At 40.6% G+C, this 17,272-nt stretch overlaps 1 protein-coding gene across 1 annotated transcript; it reads right to left on the bottom strand.

The window, feature by feature from the left end:
* Positions 1–2,888: 2,888 nt before the first annotated feature.
* gmnn (geminin DNA replication inhibitor) lies at positions 2,889–14,522 on the bottom strand. Its single transcript, XM_041184928.1, has 7 exons — positions 14,504–14,522; positions 13,236–13,300; positions 10,036–10,140; positions 9,099–9,258; positions 8,903–8,985; positions 8,695–8,805; positions 2,889–3,484 (listed from the first exon to the last, which is right to left on the bottom strand). The coding sequence occupies exons 2-7, from the start codon at positions 13,290–13,292 to the stop codon at positions 3,272–3,274; spliced, it is 729 nt and encodes a 242-aa protein (XP_041040862.1). The 5' UTR covers positions 13,293–13,300; positions 14,504–14,522; the 3' UTR covers positions 2,889–3,271.
* Between the last annotated feature and the right edge of the window lie 2,750 nt (positions 14,523–17,272).

The following is a 17,272-nucleotide window of genomic DNA, read 5'->3' as shown; positions in this document are numbered from 1 at the left end:
CTATATTTCTGCCAAATACATTCCATTGCTAGTGATTGTAAAATTCAAATACTGCAAGCAGTGCAAACCAATATTTCATTGGGTGTATTGACATGAGTAAGTCCTATAAAGTATAGTGGTTCTGCATATTTACGTGGTCATTTGACCCATTAGTCTAAGAATCACTAACATCAGGTGCAATTTGCCATTCAGCTGAAAGCTTTGCCAGTCAATAGAATTTAAAGCCAGAAGTTGCCATACACAAATCAAAAAAACTTCAAGCTCAGGAACAATGAACACTTGTGATCCTTATGATAGGCTTTAACCTGCTCATGCACATACTTCCAGCAAAGATCGAGAGTGGAAAAGCCAACTGGATTTTCTTTCCCTTGCTGAAAAGAGATAGGCAACCGTGACACCCCATCACAGCCCTAGATGAAATTGACAAATCAAGAGATCACTCTGGCATACCATATTGAGACACATATTTATCTGCTGAACTAAGGACTATATTCTTATGGGTGATGATTAATGATGAGAGATTTCAAACTCTTAAAGCAGTTTCATCCTGAGCTTATCTATAACTGTCTTCAGCCATACAACCTTCCAAAAACTCTATCCCTCCAGTTGATCTCTAATGCAACCTCCATTCCTGTTGCCTCTCCATTGGTAACCATATCTTCAACCTTCTAAGCTCAAAACTCTACAATTCCCCCACCCCACATCCCTTTGCCTCTTGTCACAGAAGTTATGCCCCTTTATTTTTAACTGATTGGAAATTAAAATGAGACAGAACTACTTAAGAATACAAGGTTACCATCCAAGGTGAAGATGTGTGGGAGAGAGGAGAGACATTTCCTATAATCCAGCCACCCATCGAAACTCATAACTAAGGAAGAGACATTAAAATGCAAAATGCTGTATATCAAAACAATGGCTGCCACAGACAAACCCACCCAAAACCCCTTGGAAATACACAACGGGTGAAATATTTCAAGGCCAGGCTGTAGCCACTGTGGCAAGATTGGAAGAAAGTTTTCAGCAGAAGAAACAGGCTTAAAGCTGGGCTCTTCTTCTCACTTTTAGAGCAAGTGTATTAGCTGGTTTGGAAGCCAACTTTACTAGAAATCTCGTAATAATTGCACCATCTTCTACATTGACTGCATCCTCAAAACCAACTAATCCAAACTCAGCCGCAATGTTTAAAAATATATATGCAAGGGCAATCAAAGGATACAAACATATCTTCCTTTAGCTTTTTAAAAAAAATTGTTCTTTAACTTCCCTTATTTCTAATGCCTGTGTGTGACGTCGCTTTATTATTTTTTCCCTCTGGTTTAGTGATTAAAAATTTGTTCCTCCTTTGACTCGAGAAAGTTGAAGAAGAGAGCCAGTTCACCCCTTCTCACCTGGTCGTAATACTCCCCTTCAAGATGCTTTGTAAAACCAACTGCTGAACAATCTTTAGGTCTCTTGTCTTAATGTCTCCTTTGGGCTTAATTGTCTTTTTTTTTTTCCAATTGCACTTCTGTAAAGTGCCTTTAGGCACTAAACATATTGATACACTAAAACATATTATACATATAAAAGTGCAAGTTGTTATTGAGTGATATGTATTGTAGTGCACAATTATATCAGAGAAAGCTTTTAGTCTGCCTATTGGAAAGTTAACAATTATGAAGCTATGCCTGCTTTTTTCAATATACCCACATTTCTCTCTATAGATTAGGTGGATTTTATTCTATTTTCCTGGAACTCCCTTTCTAACAACAGTGTGCCCACACCACATGGACTGCAACGGTTCAAGGCAGCAGCTTACCACCATCTTCAAGTGCAATTAGAGCTGGGCAATAAATACTGGCCTAACCAGCAACACCCACATCCCACAGAAAATGAAAAACAGCTTTCCCACTATTGGACATGAAGAATTGAACACTTTGTCACATTCAACAAACTTAAATGGATTACTGTACCTTGCAGTACATGCAAAACTGTAGGATACTGAAACATTGAGATTTCCCTGCATAATATGTCTGTTCTCTATGAAATCCCAAAGGAAGACATTTCTGACAAAGCAGCACTTCTGGTTATAAAGCTGGAAATATGTCAAATTTGGGCACTTACATTGGGCTTACAACAACTTTCAGACTCAACTGTTACCAACTGAGCCAAGCTGACCAACACAACCATTCCTCTAAACCATCCCTTCGAACAGTGACAACCAAACAAATATTTAAAACTGAGGAACAAAACACAAAATTCCTTGTATCTGTTTAAAAGAAAACTAAGTAATGAATTGAGGATATCAAGTGCATCATGTAATGTTGAATAAGAGTCACATACATTTAGAAGCTCAAAATGAAAGTAGGAAAAACTGGAAATACACTGATAATTGTGCTATATTTGCAGCCCAGTTTCCACCTTCCTATTTCATTGCATTTTTAATTGTTGGGTCTCCCCCCATTTCTCCACCACCCCTCTCCAAACACTATTTGCACATTCATTTTTTTGCTTTTAGCATCTCTCCATTGTCCTGCTACCTATCTTCTGTCATCTGACAGTTTAAGCAATTTGAAAGTCATTTATCGCATGAATGCTACATCTGGATTTGCTCCCCTCCATGTACAGTAGAAAGCCATTTGTCCCAATTAACTTTACAACACAGCCAAGTCAAATCTCACTGTGCTGAGTATGGTTAATTCATCACTGCAATTGGTTCATCAGATTAACATCTCTAAATAGAAGCATTTCCTCAAATGTATTTTCATAGCTGAGAACTTATCTGCTCTAACGGTTTCTGTTTAACTACAGAACCAGTGATCATATGACATGGTATGTAGCAAATGACTATTTTATGTCTGCCAAATAGAAAACCATTTAATATCAAATACCAAATTGAAAAGTAAAAGAACTTTACAAAAATTTATTACACAAAATGGTGTATACACTAAAATGTCAACTAAAAGCATAAATTCTTAAATGTACATTTTCCTGGAATGCATTTACATATCAAATAAGGACAGATTTAGTAATCTTGTCCATTAAGTTTATTTGCTACCTATTACAGTTCCTTACATAAAAAGGAATATTTTAAACATGCAATTATCAACTTATGCATGGAACAAAATTACACAAGACCACTCATATTAGAGATGACGAGGATGGCAGTTCATATAACTGGCAGTCATTGTTGCAGCACTGAAGTTCTTTCAGAAAACTATGCAGGGGAAATAAGTCTCCCTCCCCTTTGGTGTCAGCAGCTTTTTATTAGGCAGTCTAGAATATAATGTACCTAATCTTCTTCCTTATCAGACCCTAACTCAGAACTCTCAAGAGGTTCTTCTGTAGCCACATTGGACTCAGCTTCTTGCTCCGACTCAGCTTCCTGCTCCGACTCAGCTTCCTGCTCCGACTCAGCTTCCTGCTCCGACTCAGCTTCCTGCTCCGACTCAGCTTCCTGCTCCGACTCAGCTTCCTGCTCATCAGCACTCTGTGCGGTTAGCTTCTGTTTGAAATTATAGGGGGAAAAAGGTTAGCTGGAATAAATAAGCATTCACTTCTATTTATTAAAAAGCAATGCATATATTATATTTGCACTTTTAATTAAATATAGTGGGCCATCGTAATTTAGGTACAGAAACTTGCTGACAAACATCCAGGACAGAGTCAATTCTAGCACAAATGCAGTGACATTCCGGAGCAATTGCACACAACTGTGCACTTATTGGGATGTGTACAAACTCAATAGTTAACATTTTTACTATCTAGCACATACAGGAATGGGCGGTGCCAGTTAATCAAAAACGCCAGTTAACAAAGTTCCATTTACCAACGGAATACAGTGCTGTACTTGCAGCATAAAGTGATACACAAGTACTTAGGAAGCAAATAATTATTATTTTTACTTCCAACCTTCAACAATACATCAAAATAATACAGTACACATGTAGGGGTTCCAGATTACCAACCAGGAGCAATTACAAAGTTAAGTGGGATTCATATTAGGGGCAACATCAGAAATTCCGGTTAGTAGAGAATTCTGGTTGATAGAGTGCTGGATAACAAAGTTTACTGTAGTCCATTGTCTGTAAATACACAATCTGAAATTACAGGATGCCAAACTAAGGTACAAATATCAGTACAAGTACAGTAACAATGGATTTTTTTTCCATTCATTCACAGGATTTGGATGCTACTGGCTAAGCCAGCATTTGTTGCCCACTCCTAGTTGCCCTTAAGATGGTGTTGAGCCACCTTCTAGAACTACTGCAGTCCATGTAGGTGAGGTGGGTAACACCAATTGTGTTGTTAGGGAGTTCCAGGATTTTGACCCAGCGACTGTGAAGGAATGTCGATATAGTTACAAGTCAGGATAGTGTGGGGCTTGGAAGGGAACTTGCAGGTGGTGATGTACCCATGCATCTGCTGCCCTCGTCCTTCTAGGTGGTAGAGGTCTCTGGTTCAGAAGGAGTCTTGACTAGTTGCTGCAGTGCATCTTGTAGGTGGTGCACACTGTTGCTGCTGTGTGCCAGTGGCAGATGGAGTGGGTGTTTAAGATGGTGGACAGGGTGCCAATCAAGCAGGCTACTTTGTCCTGGATGGTGTCTAGCTTCCCAAGTGTTGTGGGAGGCGCACTCTTCCAGGCAAGTGAAAGCTGCACTCACCCAGGCAAGTGGAGAGTATTCCATCAATGTGTTACTGGACAAGTAATCTAATGACAAAAATGTTCAAATCCTACCACAACAGTTGGAGAATTCAGTTAGGAAAATAAATGTGGGATAAGCCACAGTAACGGTGCCCATGAAACTGCAAAACCCCATCCAGTTCACTAATGTTCTTTAGAGAAGGAAATCTGCTATTCTTATCCAGTCAGGCCTATATCATACTCCTTGTGGCCAACACCTAACTGCCCTCTGAACTTGCCTAGCAAACCGGCATCAGATTCAGATAGAAAGGCACACTCAGCTCAGTTCACCTGCAAAGTCCTCTGTTAATATTTGGCAATCTTGTGCCAAAATTGAGGAAATGTCTGACAGTGAATCGGACTGTTGCTTGATTAGAAGTGTATCATTGTCACTTTTTAGCCAAAATCCCAGACTCCTCCACCACCATCCCTAGTTATGTCTCATCCCATCAACAGGGCAAACCCATGAGTGGTGACAGTAATATATAGGGCAGGGAGAATAGGCATGGGTCAATGTTGAACCAATTGAAGTCTCAAAGAGAAACATGGGCAAGGAAACCTGATCATCACCCAACACCCTCCCTCAGATGATGAAGCACTGAGGACCACAGGGGCTCAAAATGCACTCTTGGTGTGGATTTCAATGTCCTTCACTACTGTTTGGACTGGCAAAGCTCTGAAGTGCATAACTGCCAGGGTGGATCTGCAACAGGTGGTGAAAACACCAACACAAGAAAAAAAAACTTGCTGACCTCATTGTACTCAGTTTACTTGTTTTAGATGCATCTGCCCATGCTGTATTGGTAGTGATTACCACAGCCTTGTGGAGACAAAATCTTATCTTCACACTGAAAAGCATTGTTGTGAGGCGCTACCACTGTGCTAAGTGGGATAGATTCAGAACATACTTGGTGCCCAGTTTTGAGCTGCTAGAAGGCATAATAGGCCATAAGCAACAGCACAAACTATAACCTCATAACACAAAATATTCCTCACTTTACCATTACCATCAAGCCAGCAGGATAAACACTGGTTCAATGAGGAGTGCATATGAGTGTGTCATAAACAGCATAAGGCATACATAAAGATCAGGTGTAAACCTGGCAAAGCTACAACACAGGACACCATGCATTCTAAGCAGAAGTAGGCAGCAATAGGAGCTATACAGTATGATCACATAACCAACAGACCAGATCAAAACTCTGCAATCCTGCCACATTCAGTTGTGAATGGAAGTGGAGAATGAAACATCCAGCATGAGGTGGTTTTGTATACATCCCCAACCGCAACGATGGCAAAGTTCAGCACAATACACAACTGTAGCGTTTACAATCTCTTCAGCCACAAGTGCCGAATGAATCATCCATCTCATCAAGATCCTCACCATTGTACAAGTGCAATCTTCAACCAATTCAACGCATTCCATGTGCCATCAAAAAATAGCTGAGCACACTGGATACTGCAAATGTTATGGGTTCTGACAATAACCTGGCTGTAGCACTGAAGACCTTTGCTATTGAACTATCTGTGCCTCTAGCCAAACTGTTCTAAGTACAGCATTAACAGTGGCATTTATCAGAAAAGGTTGAGAACTTCCCACAATCTGACCAATTACCATCCCACTTCTCTACTCTCAAGGTGATGGCAGATGCTATCAACAATGCTAACAAGTGACACTTACTCATCAACAACCTGCTCACCAATGCTCACTTTGGGTTTCATGAGGACTATTTGTTTTTTGCATCTCATTAGAGCATTGCTCCTAATAGACAAAAGAGCAGAATTCTAGAGGAGAGTTGAGAATTACTGCCCTCGACATCAAGACAGCATTTGACAGGTTGCGACATCAATGAGTCCTTCCAATTCACACTGACTTCAATTTTACTAGACAACTCATCAGGCTGTAGTCCTACCCAACACAAAAAAAAAATGGTTGTGGCTCCTGAAGGCCAATCCTCTCAACCCTCAGACATCACTGCAGGAGCTCCCAAGGGTAGCATCCTGGGCCCAACCTTCTTCAGCTACATCAATGACCTTCCCTCAATAATGAGATCAGAAGTGGGTCGATTCGCTGATGGCTTCACGATGTTCAATATCATTTGCAACTTGTCAGATATTGAAGCAGTCCGTGCCTGCATGCTGCTAGACCTGAACATTTAGGCTGAGCTGGTAAGTGGCAAGCATCATTTATACAACATAAATGTCACAACAATCAACAAGACAGTGTAACCAGCTCCCTTTGATGGCATTATCATTGTTGAATTTCCCACTAACAACATCCCGGGGGTCACAACCGACCAGAAAACTAACTGGACAAACCACAAATATTGTTGCTACACAGGTCAGAGTTGGGAATTCTGAAGGTTTTCCAGAGGGTAGAAGTTATCATACAGAAACAAAGCCTCAGTTAGTCCATGCCTGCAATACCGAGGACAGCCTTGAGCACACCTCAAAGGGATACTGGGCCAGTAGGAAATTTGGTCCAGATTTACCATAATGATCAAGTTACAGGGAGTTACACAAAAACTCGGTTGTGTTCCCCAGAAGGGGCAATTTAGGGAAACAGATTGGGTAGTTAGAGAGAAAATATGTTCATTGGTTGGGAAGTTGGGACAAGCAAAATTAGAGCCACACCCTTCAGGAATAAAATCAGGAAATCCTTTTGTAGTTAAACATTAGGGAAAAATTTGGAAGTCCTCTACAAGCAGCATTTGATTATAGACCAACTGTTAATTTTAAATGAGGTCGACAAACTTTTGTTAACCAAGGGTGGGGCAAAGTCAGGTATATGGTGTTATGTCACAGATCAGCCATGATTTTACTGAATGTTGGAACAGGCTCAAGAGGTTAAATGGCCTTCTCCTGTTCCTTCATATAAGGCACAAAACAGAGGTATGAGGGAATGCTCTCTACTTGCCTGGATGAGGACAGTTCCAACACAAGCTCAACACCATTTGAGGTAAAGCAGGGTGCTTGATCAGCAACTCATCTTCCACTACCTTAAATGATCACTCCCTCCACCTTGGCACAATGTCTGTAGTGTGTACCATTGACAAATACACTGCAGCATCACCCAATCTGTGATCATTATCATCCAGGAGAGAAGCAGCAGGTCTATGAGAACACCACCAACTGCAAGTTCCCCTCCAAGTCACACATCATCCTGATTTGGACCTCCATTCTTCATTGTCGTAGAGTCAAAATCCTGGAACTCCTACCTTAACAGCACTGTGAGTGTACCTACACACAGGCTGCAACAGTTCAAGACAACAGCTCACCATAAACTTCAAGAGCAATTAAGATTAGCAATTAATGTCGGCCTTGCTACTAACACCCATATCCAGTGAATGAATTTTTAATAAGTAGGTACTGGGTGGTGCAGACATTGGAATGGAGATCTCAGGATGAAACGCCAATCTAGTATTGATTACATCAATGTAAATTAAAATGTCCCATGTTAGGTTTTCTGGTCATATGTGAAAACCATTTTGCTTACTATGGACAGTCTTCATCTAGTTGTAGTGGAACTCATTTATCAACCTTATTTCCAACATTACAACAGTGACTACAATGAATGATATAAATGCAAGTGCTTCTTTCATTGATCCAGGAGGCCACAGAATGGCTGGAGTGGCAAGTGGAAAAATGTCATGCCATGCAGAAGAGAGCACTGTATTTCGCACCATGCTATATCTGACCTCATAGTACTTACTCTAAATATTAGGGTACATGCAATGGAAGTACTCACCGCTTCACAAAAAAGTCTTCTCAATATAAATTTGACTCAACTAAAGTTTTGAAAAGAACGTGAAGAGCTATCAACACTCTGCATTATGTCAAAATATATTTGAAACAAGTTAGAGGTAAAATAGTTTAGTTCAGTCTCAACTGTGACCATGCTTACACATGAACTTCAGGTAGGAAGTGGCAAGGGCTATAAAACAAGTTACAAATTCTTCTCATCACAAAGCAAATTATGGAAAACCCTTGGCCATCGAGACCCACCTTTCCCACAAAGGAAGTCTTCTCACCTCAATCAGATCAGCCATGTACTGCACATGCTCTGCTAACTCTGCAAGCTCTTGGTTCTCTTTCTGTAACTTCAAAATGTCTTCATCTTTATGTTCAATTTCTTTGTGTAGCTGGAAGGGAAAATTCAAAAGGGCACATTTCAAACCAAATTTAGTGTTAATTTGAAATGATTGGCCACACAAAAAAAGAGTAATTAAGAGTACCCACTCTTTCATTTTCTTGTAGAACCTTGAACAGGGCTTTTCTTCGCTCTTCTGCCAACTCCTTCCAGTATGTGGAACTTGGATTAGCTATAAAGATTTACCAAACCTCACAGGGTTAAAACTAGAATTTAGTTTACAATGCAACATTTAAATTTAATAAATTTGAATTTTGCAAAGCTATATTAAAAAAAAGTACTTACCTTTAACCAGAAGTTGATAAGCTTCTCTTGTAATGGCTTGACTTTCCGAATTCTCATCGCTGCCTTCTGTGGTGTCTTGAGCAATCTGTGTGCGTGATTTCTTGCAGATCTTTGGTTGATCATCATTCCAGTGTTTTCTTTTGGGAGACTGCTTGTTGGGCTGCAAAAAGAATGCAAACCAAAAATCTTGCATCTGGCACTTTTACCATACATTACAGTAACAAAAACCATTTGCACCACATTTTAAAGAAAGTTTTTCAGGGTAGGGTTGGTCAAAAAATCAGTGTTGAAAAACTTGTCACCCTCTGCCATATACTAATTTTTGGTAGTATGTAATTAACAAATATACATTGATGATTTTTAAAGCAGCATAAAATGCTCTAGTAAAAAGACATAAACACCTCAATGAAGCTTTGTACTTTCAGAAATAACATCTCACACTTCAACAACCAGACTTGCTGATCAGCTCCTTCTGCAACAGTCCCTGCTGAAAACACACCTGAGTACTGGATGAGGACATAAATGGCCTTGGATACCCATCAAGATTGAACTGTTACTATGGGCTATCTACCCACACTCAGTCCTTTAGATAAATTACTGGAAGGTCATTGACAGTGGAGCCACAGCTAGCATGAATCAGTGCCATCAAGGAAAGGATTGGCAAAGAATTTTAAAATAAAAATGTGCTAATGGATTGTGACATTTTGTCTTTTATACACAATGCAAACTAAATTGCTATCAAGCTTTAAAAGCTTATTGTGCACCATCCCTTGCGAGCTGGGCAACCCCAAAACACAGGTGATTAGAGGTTTTGTATTTCAAAGATTCTGCTTCAGATCATTTTCTTTTAAAAAATGCTCTTCAAATTCTAAACCAAGCCAGCAGTTAAATCGGCCAAACTGGAACCATCAAGAGGAGAAATTTACATATGACTTACCTCATTAAGCCTGCCAACAAGTTGATCTGAAGTAGCAAGCGGTTGAATCACTTGTAAAGTTCGTCTTGACGTGGTGCTACTCATAGCTCCACTAGTAAATAAACTCTAAGCGGAGATGGGAAGGGAGAAATGGAAATTTTATTAACATTTAAGCTCGATAAGATTGCATATTAATCTTTTGAATACAGAAGGCAACTTTTGCAGGGCTCAGACAAGTGCAACCATGCCAATTTGCAAAATTTCTCCCACTTCTTGCCAGGCACTGGCAAGCCTCAATGATCATTAAAGTACAACTTTGTTGCTGCTGCTTGACATTCACAAAATGCCTGCTTCCCAAACCAAGGAAATGGAAAACAGACACTTAAATCTCCACCCAATATCTGTGAAAATTGCTCAACATTTCAACAAGAACAAAAACTTCCATCTTTTGGGAACTGTTTCCCTCTCAGGAAGTGCTGCAGAGCCAAATTTTTGTAAGCCAATGAGACAAGCAATTTGCAGACATGAGATCCCATAAACAGATAATGATGAAGGCCAGGTATCACAGTACTGGTGCTTTGCTTCAAGATATCAGCACATCAAATATACAGAACAGGCCAAGTAGTCTATGCTGGCATTTATATCCCACACAAGCCTCCTCCTACCTTCCTTTTTCTAACTCTATTTTTATATCCTATGATTTCTTTCTCCCTGTGGCAGTTATCTAGCTTCTTAAATGCAACTATTCTGTGCACTATTGCAAGTAATTGAGGCAAAATAAATACTCTTACTGCTCTGGGGAACAAAGGTTTCTCCTGAATTCCCGATTGGATTTATTAGTGACCATCATATGTATAGCCGCTACTCTCAAAATGAGAAATATTAGAAGCCAACTACAGCACTGAAGGTACCTCAACTCAATCATTCAAGCCACAAGAGTTCTGGTTCAGCCACAGCATGAAAGCAAAGAACAGAATGAAAGGAACCAAGCCAGATGAGGGGCAATGCTGTTATTCAAACTTAGTCAAGGAATGCTCCTGTGAAGGGTTTGGGAGCTGGGTACACAGACCTCACAAAAAGATCTACTTTGGATTACTATCCAAAACCCACTATAGATTACATATCTTCTCTCTCCCCTCCTCTTTTCCCCCTCTGTCCCTCCATCTCACTTTTCCTTTCTCACTCACCCTCCCCTTTCTTGCAGCAGATTGTTCAAGTAGTTCAGATAATTAATGCTGAAATTATATTGAACATAAAAATATCTCTTCAAATGAGGACCTTGGTCTGCAATTCATTTTTAAAAGAAAACTCATTTAGCAAATTTCACTTCACTGAAGCATAAAAGATTCTGAGGGGGCTTAACAAGATAAATGCTGAGAGGATGTTTCACCTCACAGGGCAATCCAGACACAGTTTAAAAGGTAAGGGGGTCTCTCACTTAAGATGGAGAATGAGGAGGAATTTCTTCTCTCAAAGGATCATTAGTCTTTGGAATTCTCTTCCAGAGTAGGGGAGGTTGGGTCATTGAATATATTCAAGGATGAGTTAGACAGATTTTTAATTGACAAGGGACTCGAGAGTTATCGGAGACAGGTAGGAAAGTTGAGTTAAGGCCACAATCAGGTCAGCCATGAGCTTATTGAATAGTGGGCAGGCTTGGGGGCTGAATGGCCTAATACTGCTCCTATCTCTTATCCTCTTAATAATTCATTTTTAACATTCATCTACGATATACCAAGAGACACTAGGTAGTGCCTTTGGTAGGTATAAAGGTCTTACTCGACACATCGTTTTCAAATAGTAAACTAACTTTTCAATAAAATTTCAAAGCACCAAAAACACATTCAAATTATTCTAAAAGCAATTAGAATAGATCTAATCCACTCATATATGAGTATGCACTGCACTACTACTTACATCATAAATTCATAAACACTTAGCAAAATGGAAATTGCAGTGATTCAAGTGGATTTAAACCTAAAAAGAATGCACCACAAAATAGTGGGCATTGGGCCCTTTAATGTACTGTAAACACAATGTATAATTAACAGAGCATTTAGCCCATCAGATCTATCCTCTGGTTATGTTCTACATGAGCCTCCTTCTACCTACTTCATCTCACCTTTCTAATATTTTCTCCCTTACATTTAATGTTCCATTGTACCCCTTAAATATAAAAATCAGTTCCTTCCATTGGGTAATTTTGGTTCATGGCAAGAAGAATTGCTATAAATAGCAATAACTTTCAACCTTTGATCCAACAGAGACCACTGACCAAGTATTAGAACCACAAACCTTTGACTTAAAGGTCAGAGCACCAAATGGTTTTAATACACTATAGGAATAAGAACCCTTCACTCAACTACCTATACTCCACCAATCCCAGTGTAAGTTACATTAAAATAATCTTCAGATCAGCAAAACACAAAACCTGATTTTACTCATCTGAGATACACACTTCAACAATTTGGCCTAGCAGTTGAAGAGGGCCTACCAAGCTATTGTACTCTGGGCTGCTGCACTGAGTTTATCACTTTACCTGACCCTAGTACAAATGGCTTTTATTTAATAAAGTTGGAATCCATTCATCTTCCCTAATAATTAATTAAACTTCTACCTTAAAAACCAGCTAACAAAGGTAGATTAAAGGCATGATTAGCATTGATGCAAGTTGTATTCATGCATTACACTGCAAGCGTGGGAAAATAATTTATACTGTACTGTGTACATGTAGCAATAGAATTCCCACAGTAAAGTTATTTCACTACAGATTATGACTCCTGTGGTGGACACACCTTACCAAGCGTGGGAAAGTGCTACACAATAGGTTGCAGACATCATTAAAGATTAAACCGTACAGATTAGTTATTTCTCCCAAGGTGAATATATGCCAAAAAATGCTGTTTCAGCAGTTAACCCATCACTTATAAAACAGTACCTGGAGTACAATAGCCTTGTAGTACATATTTTGTAAGTCTTGTACATGTTATGCTAGGTTGACTTTTTGAAGAGGTTGCATTTAACTTCAGCCCTTTATTGTACGATCTAAATTTAACTAGGGCAACTTTTCAGGTGAATTGAAATGGAGCTCATTAGTAGTATTGATTGAGCATTGGTTTGTTCAGAAACAGATAAGTTACCAGTTTCATTACGCTTTTCATTCCCAAAAGCCAGTCTGTCTTACATAAATTGATCCAAATCCTGAAGAATTCTGAATTTACCTTTATAGGTGGTGCAGGTTTATTGGCATCAAATCTGTGCTTCATATTGGTGGTCATTGTTAGAACTGAGGGGGGCAGGGGTGGAGAGGAAGGAGAAGAAAGTAAGATGAAAACAATTCAGTCAAAAGCAGCAACTTTAAAAACAGTCCAGGAAAGGTTCCAAATGCCATTGTCTTCCATTTTTTAAAATCATCTTATTTCCTACACCCTTGGCAAAGGTTTTGTTTTATTGGAACATTTCCAGTCAGATGCCAAAATACTTTTGCATTGAGCCTCAGATCCTCGAACTAACATCCACTCTCAGTAGAGCAAGGCAAGTTGGAGTAGATGAGGCCAAACAAAGACAATGCATTTCAACACTAAGGTTCAGTGACATTAAAATAACAGACAAAAAAGATGTGCATTTAAAGAGCGTGTTTCACAAACACCAGACATTTCAAAATGCTATTGTACTTTTGAAGGATAGTTACTGTCACACAAAGGATCAATGACAGTTAGCAAAAAACCCACATGTACAGGAGGAAGAAAGGGAGAAGCTTCTGCAGACATGATCATCATAAACAACAATATGACAATGACCAGATCATCCGTTTTAGTGCTGAGGGATAAATATTGCCTGGGATACTAAGGATAACTCCCCTGCTCTTCTTTGAAATAATGCCATGGAACCTTTTACATACACCCAAGAGGACAGACAGGGCCTCGGTTTAACATCTCATCTGAAAGACAGTATCTCTGACAGTGCAGCATTCCTATTTATCAGTCTTGATATTTGTTCTCTCTGAAGTAGAGTTTGAACTGACAACCTTCTGATCCAGAGGCAAAAGTTCTAACTAAGCTATGGTTAACATCTTGAAGATTTCTGATCTGAAGAGAAACCTAGGAATGACTACATTTGAGAAGTACAAGGTTTAAGATTTATAAGTGAAATTAAGAGCTCCGGCTTCCTCCTTAGGGATCCTGCGTTAGTGTATTCCTTCTAGTTTGTCCATAATCTTAAAGTGCATTTCAATCTGGTTTCTCATCTTATAAACATTATGCTAGCTAACAATCAGCAGCCACATTAACTCATCTCTTTTTACTGTAAAGTCTGAAATTTAATTTTATGGCAAAATTCTAGACAAATTGAGCGCAGTACATCATAATCAAAATCACTAAAATTGCAATGATTACAAAAACAGGAGCAAGCTTTCTAAAACTGAAAAGTTTTTGAAGGATATTCACTCACATAGCTACATTAAGCAGGGTCCATTTAGAACTTCTCTTACCATTAAATGAGTCATAACAGCCAGATATAGGAGGTGAGCTTATTATATTTCCATATCTTTTTGCAAGGCTATGCTGATGCACATTGTATGCACTCCTCGCAGGTGGCTTATCTGTTCAGGAGGAACAGAATTTACAAAACTAAACAAGCAACACTTGGAATTGAGGAATGGCCATTCATTTCAAGAACCCTTATGCATTCACCCCCCAGGTTTTCAAGGCTCAATGCACCATTTTAAGGTGACAGTAGTGAGTTGGAACATCATCTTTTCACTGCTCAGACCTGGGTTTGAAGTCAGCTTAGGCTAATGAACGGAAGGGACGCAAAACTACCTTGGGCAATCTCATACCAGGTGGCAGCAACTGAAGTTCGAAGCACAGGTCTAATGTACTGCAATTTGACACTAATTGCTCAACTTTTCAGAGCTTACTAGAATGGCTGACAAGAGCTGAAATGTCACATGGGTCAAGGAAATTAAGTGCTGATGTTGAGGTGACTGCATATTGTTTAGTCAAAAATAACAGCAGCTTTGTCCCCACATCACTCTAATGTCTGGTACTTGATGGACAGGGTTGGAAGATATTCTATTTCACATCACTTTCCGAGGATGAAAATTCAGAAAGGCGGTTCAGGTTTCTTTTTAAAAAGTCAGCAGACCAATGTTTTGCATTAGTGATATGCCAGAACCTGCATAATATATTTCACACAATTCTAAATAGTTTCCCATGGAAAACTCACTATTTGGATAAAAGAGCCTTCCTCACTTCAAAAAGGGAAATCAGGAAGAGCAACCGTTCTCAACTGGTAGGTTTGCTACACTGCAATCAGCTCGGAGAATATTTACACTTCCCCCAAAAAAGTTAGTTTGATCTCAGAAGGTCAGTTGATTTAATATTTACATTAAACGTGTGATTTACGAGAGCTGACGACTGACCAAATGTTTCTTTCAGCTGCCAGAAGCAACGTTCCAAAGAATACGCCAGAGAAAATTTTATAACCCATCTTATTCCAACATCATGTACCCCTCAAATCACATCTGCCTACTTCCCGTCCAGGTCCACGTTATTTGGCGGGATGGTTTCGTGCTAATTCAAATAAAAACGAAATGCTCGCGATGTTTGCTCCAGCCGCAGCCAGCAACGAAAAAGCATTTGGCGCAAATAAACTGCCGTTTAAATAATTCAGAGATGCATTATTCGCGGATACAAGAATGCTTTACACTGCATTCAAGAAGACAACATCCCGCCTTGGATTACAGCACTCTGTGAGCAAAGGTGCCACGACCTAACGTGCAAGCATGAGCCTGAAAAAAGGTGCTCGCATCCAGCTGGCTGGGACGGGGTGGGTGGGAGCAGAAGGGATCAATAGCAGAGTCAGTAAAGGACCCACATGCCAAGAGGGAGAGGAATAAGTTTCCGTCCATGTTATGAGGACGAATCCCCACAGCAATCAGCTAGAAATGACAACCCCTCTTCCTCATGCCCCCCTCAGATCATGAGGTACCACCTAGAACAGCCGTGTTATCAAGCAGGTACGACCCCTCACCCAGAGATAAAAAACAAAAAAAACTGCGGATGCTGGAAATCCGAAACAAAAACAGAATTACCTGGAAAAACTCAGCAGGTCTGGCAGCATGAGGACGCGAAACGTCAAATCTTTTCTTCTCCGCCGATGCTGCCAGACCTGCTGAGCTTTTCCAGGTAATTCTGTTTTTGTTTACGACCCCTCACCCATCCCGCCAGGGCTTTACCGCCGCTTCAGCTGATAGGAAAACTCCCGAAAGAATTTTTTTTAAAAAAAGTACAGTACAGGCAGACTTCAATCCAGGACCCCGAAGGAGAAGTTGGGAGGGGGGGGGGGGGGGGAAGAGAGAGAATTTCCCCATCTCCTCTCAGGAGTCACCCTTATTCCACACACATGGGGTCCTTCACAGCCCGGAGCAGGACCGGGGGCCCTCTATTTATACGCAAAAAAATTAAAAAGCAGTTGCCGATGACTCACCGCCAGACTCCCCCACTCTGTGTTTCCCCCTCCCCGGGTGGGGGGAATGCTGTAGTACGGACAGAGGTTTCCCCTCCCACCCAAACTCTCCCTGGGCCGGACACTAACCACCGGCCGGCTAGGCACGACCTCGCTCTCTTCCTCCGGGTACTTTTTTTTGCCGCCTTTGGCTCGAGGTTAAAATAACCCCCGGGTCACGTGACAGTGGGCGGGCAGTGCGAAAGGCATTGTGGGCGCGGGAGGTCGACAACGCACAAAAAAACACATTTTTATTTTAAAAACCCTGAAAAGCTCTAGCGTTGGGATACGTAAACTGTGCGACAATAAAACAATTAAGGTTAATTCGTTGACGATGGACGGATGCGCCGCGGTCACGTGACAATAAGCCACCGCCTCCTTCTTCAGTTTTAATCGAGTGGGTCCCGCACATGTTCGAGCTGACAAAATATATTTGCATAGGAAATACACCAGAATCCGGGCCATTCAGTCCATTGGAGCCACCTCCCGTCCTTCCTCATTTAAGTCTAATCATCACAATCCTCTATCCTCATCTCCCTCTTGTGCTTACTTAGCCTCCCCTTAAATGCATCTACACTGTTCGCTTCAACCACCCTGAGATACCAAGATCCACAGTCTCGCCGCTCCCCGGGGTGACAGCCTCCACTGCGTCACAATCCTGGAACTCCCTCCCTAACCGAACTGTGGTATGCTGACACCTCATGGACTGCAGCGGCTCATGAAGGCGGCTCACCACCGCCCACCTAAAGGG

Source organism: Carcharodon carcharias, chromosome 3, assembly GCF_017639515.1.
Source record: "Carcharodon carcharias isolate sCarCar2 chromosome 3, sCarCar2.pri, whole genome shotgun sequence".
In the NCBI taxonomy this organism is placed as follows: Eukaryota; Metazoa; Chordata; class Chondrichthyes; order Lamniformes; family Lamnidae; genus Carcharodon; species Carcharodon carcharias.
This window is presented reverse-complemented; position numbering and strand designations above follow the sequence as displayed.

Coding starts and splice junctions, on each gene's coding strand:
- gmnn (XM_041184928.1), bottom strand. CDS start 13,292: ATGACCACCAATATGAAGCACAGATTTGATGCCAATAAACCTGCACCA. Junction 10,141..13,235: donor AACCTGCACCACCTATAAAG/GTAAATTCAGAA, acceptor ATCTCCGCTTAG/AGTTTATTTACTAGTGGAGC. Junction 9,259..10,035: donor TTGTTGGCAGGCTTAATGAG/GTAAGTCATATG, acceptor TTCTTTTTGCAG/CCCAACAAGCAGTCTCCCAA.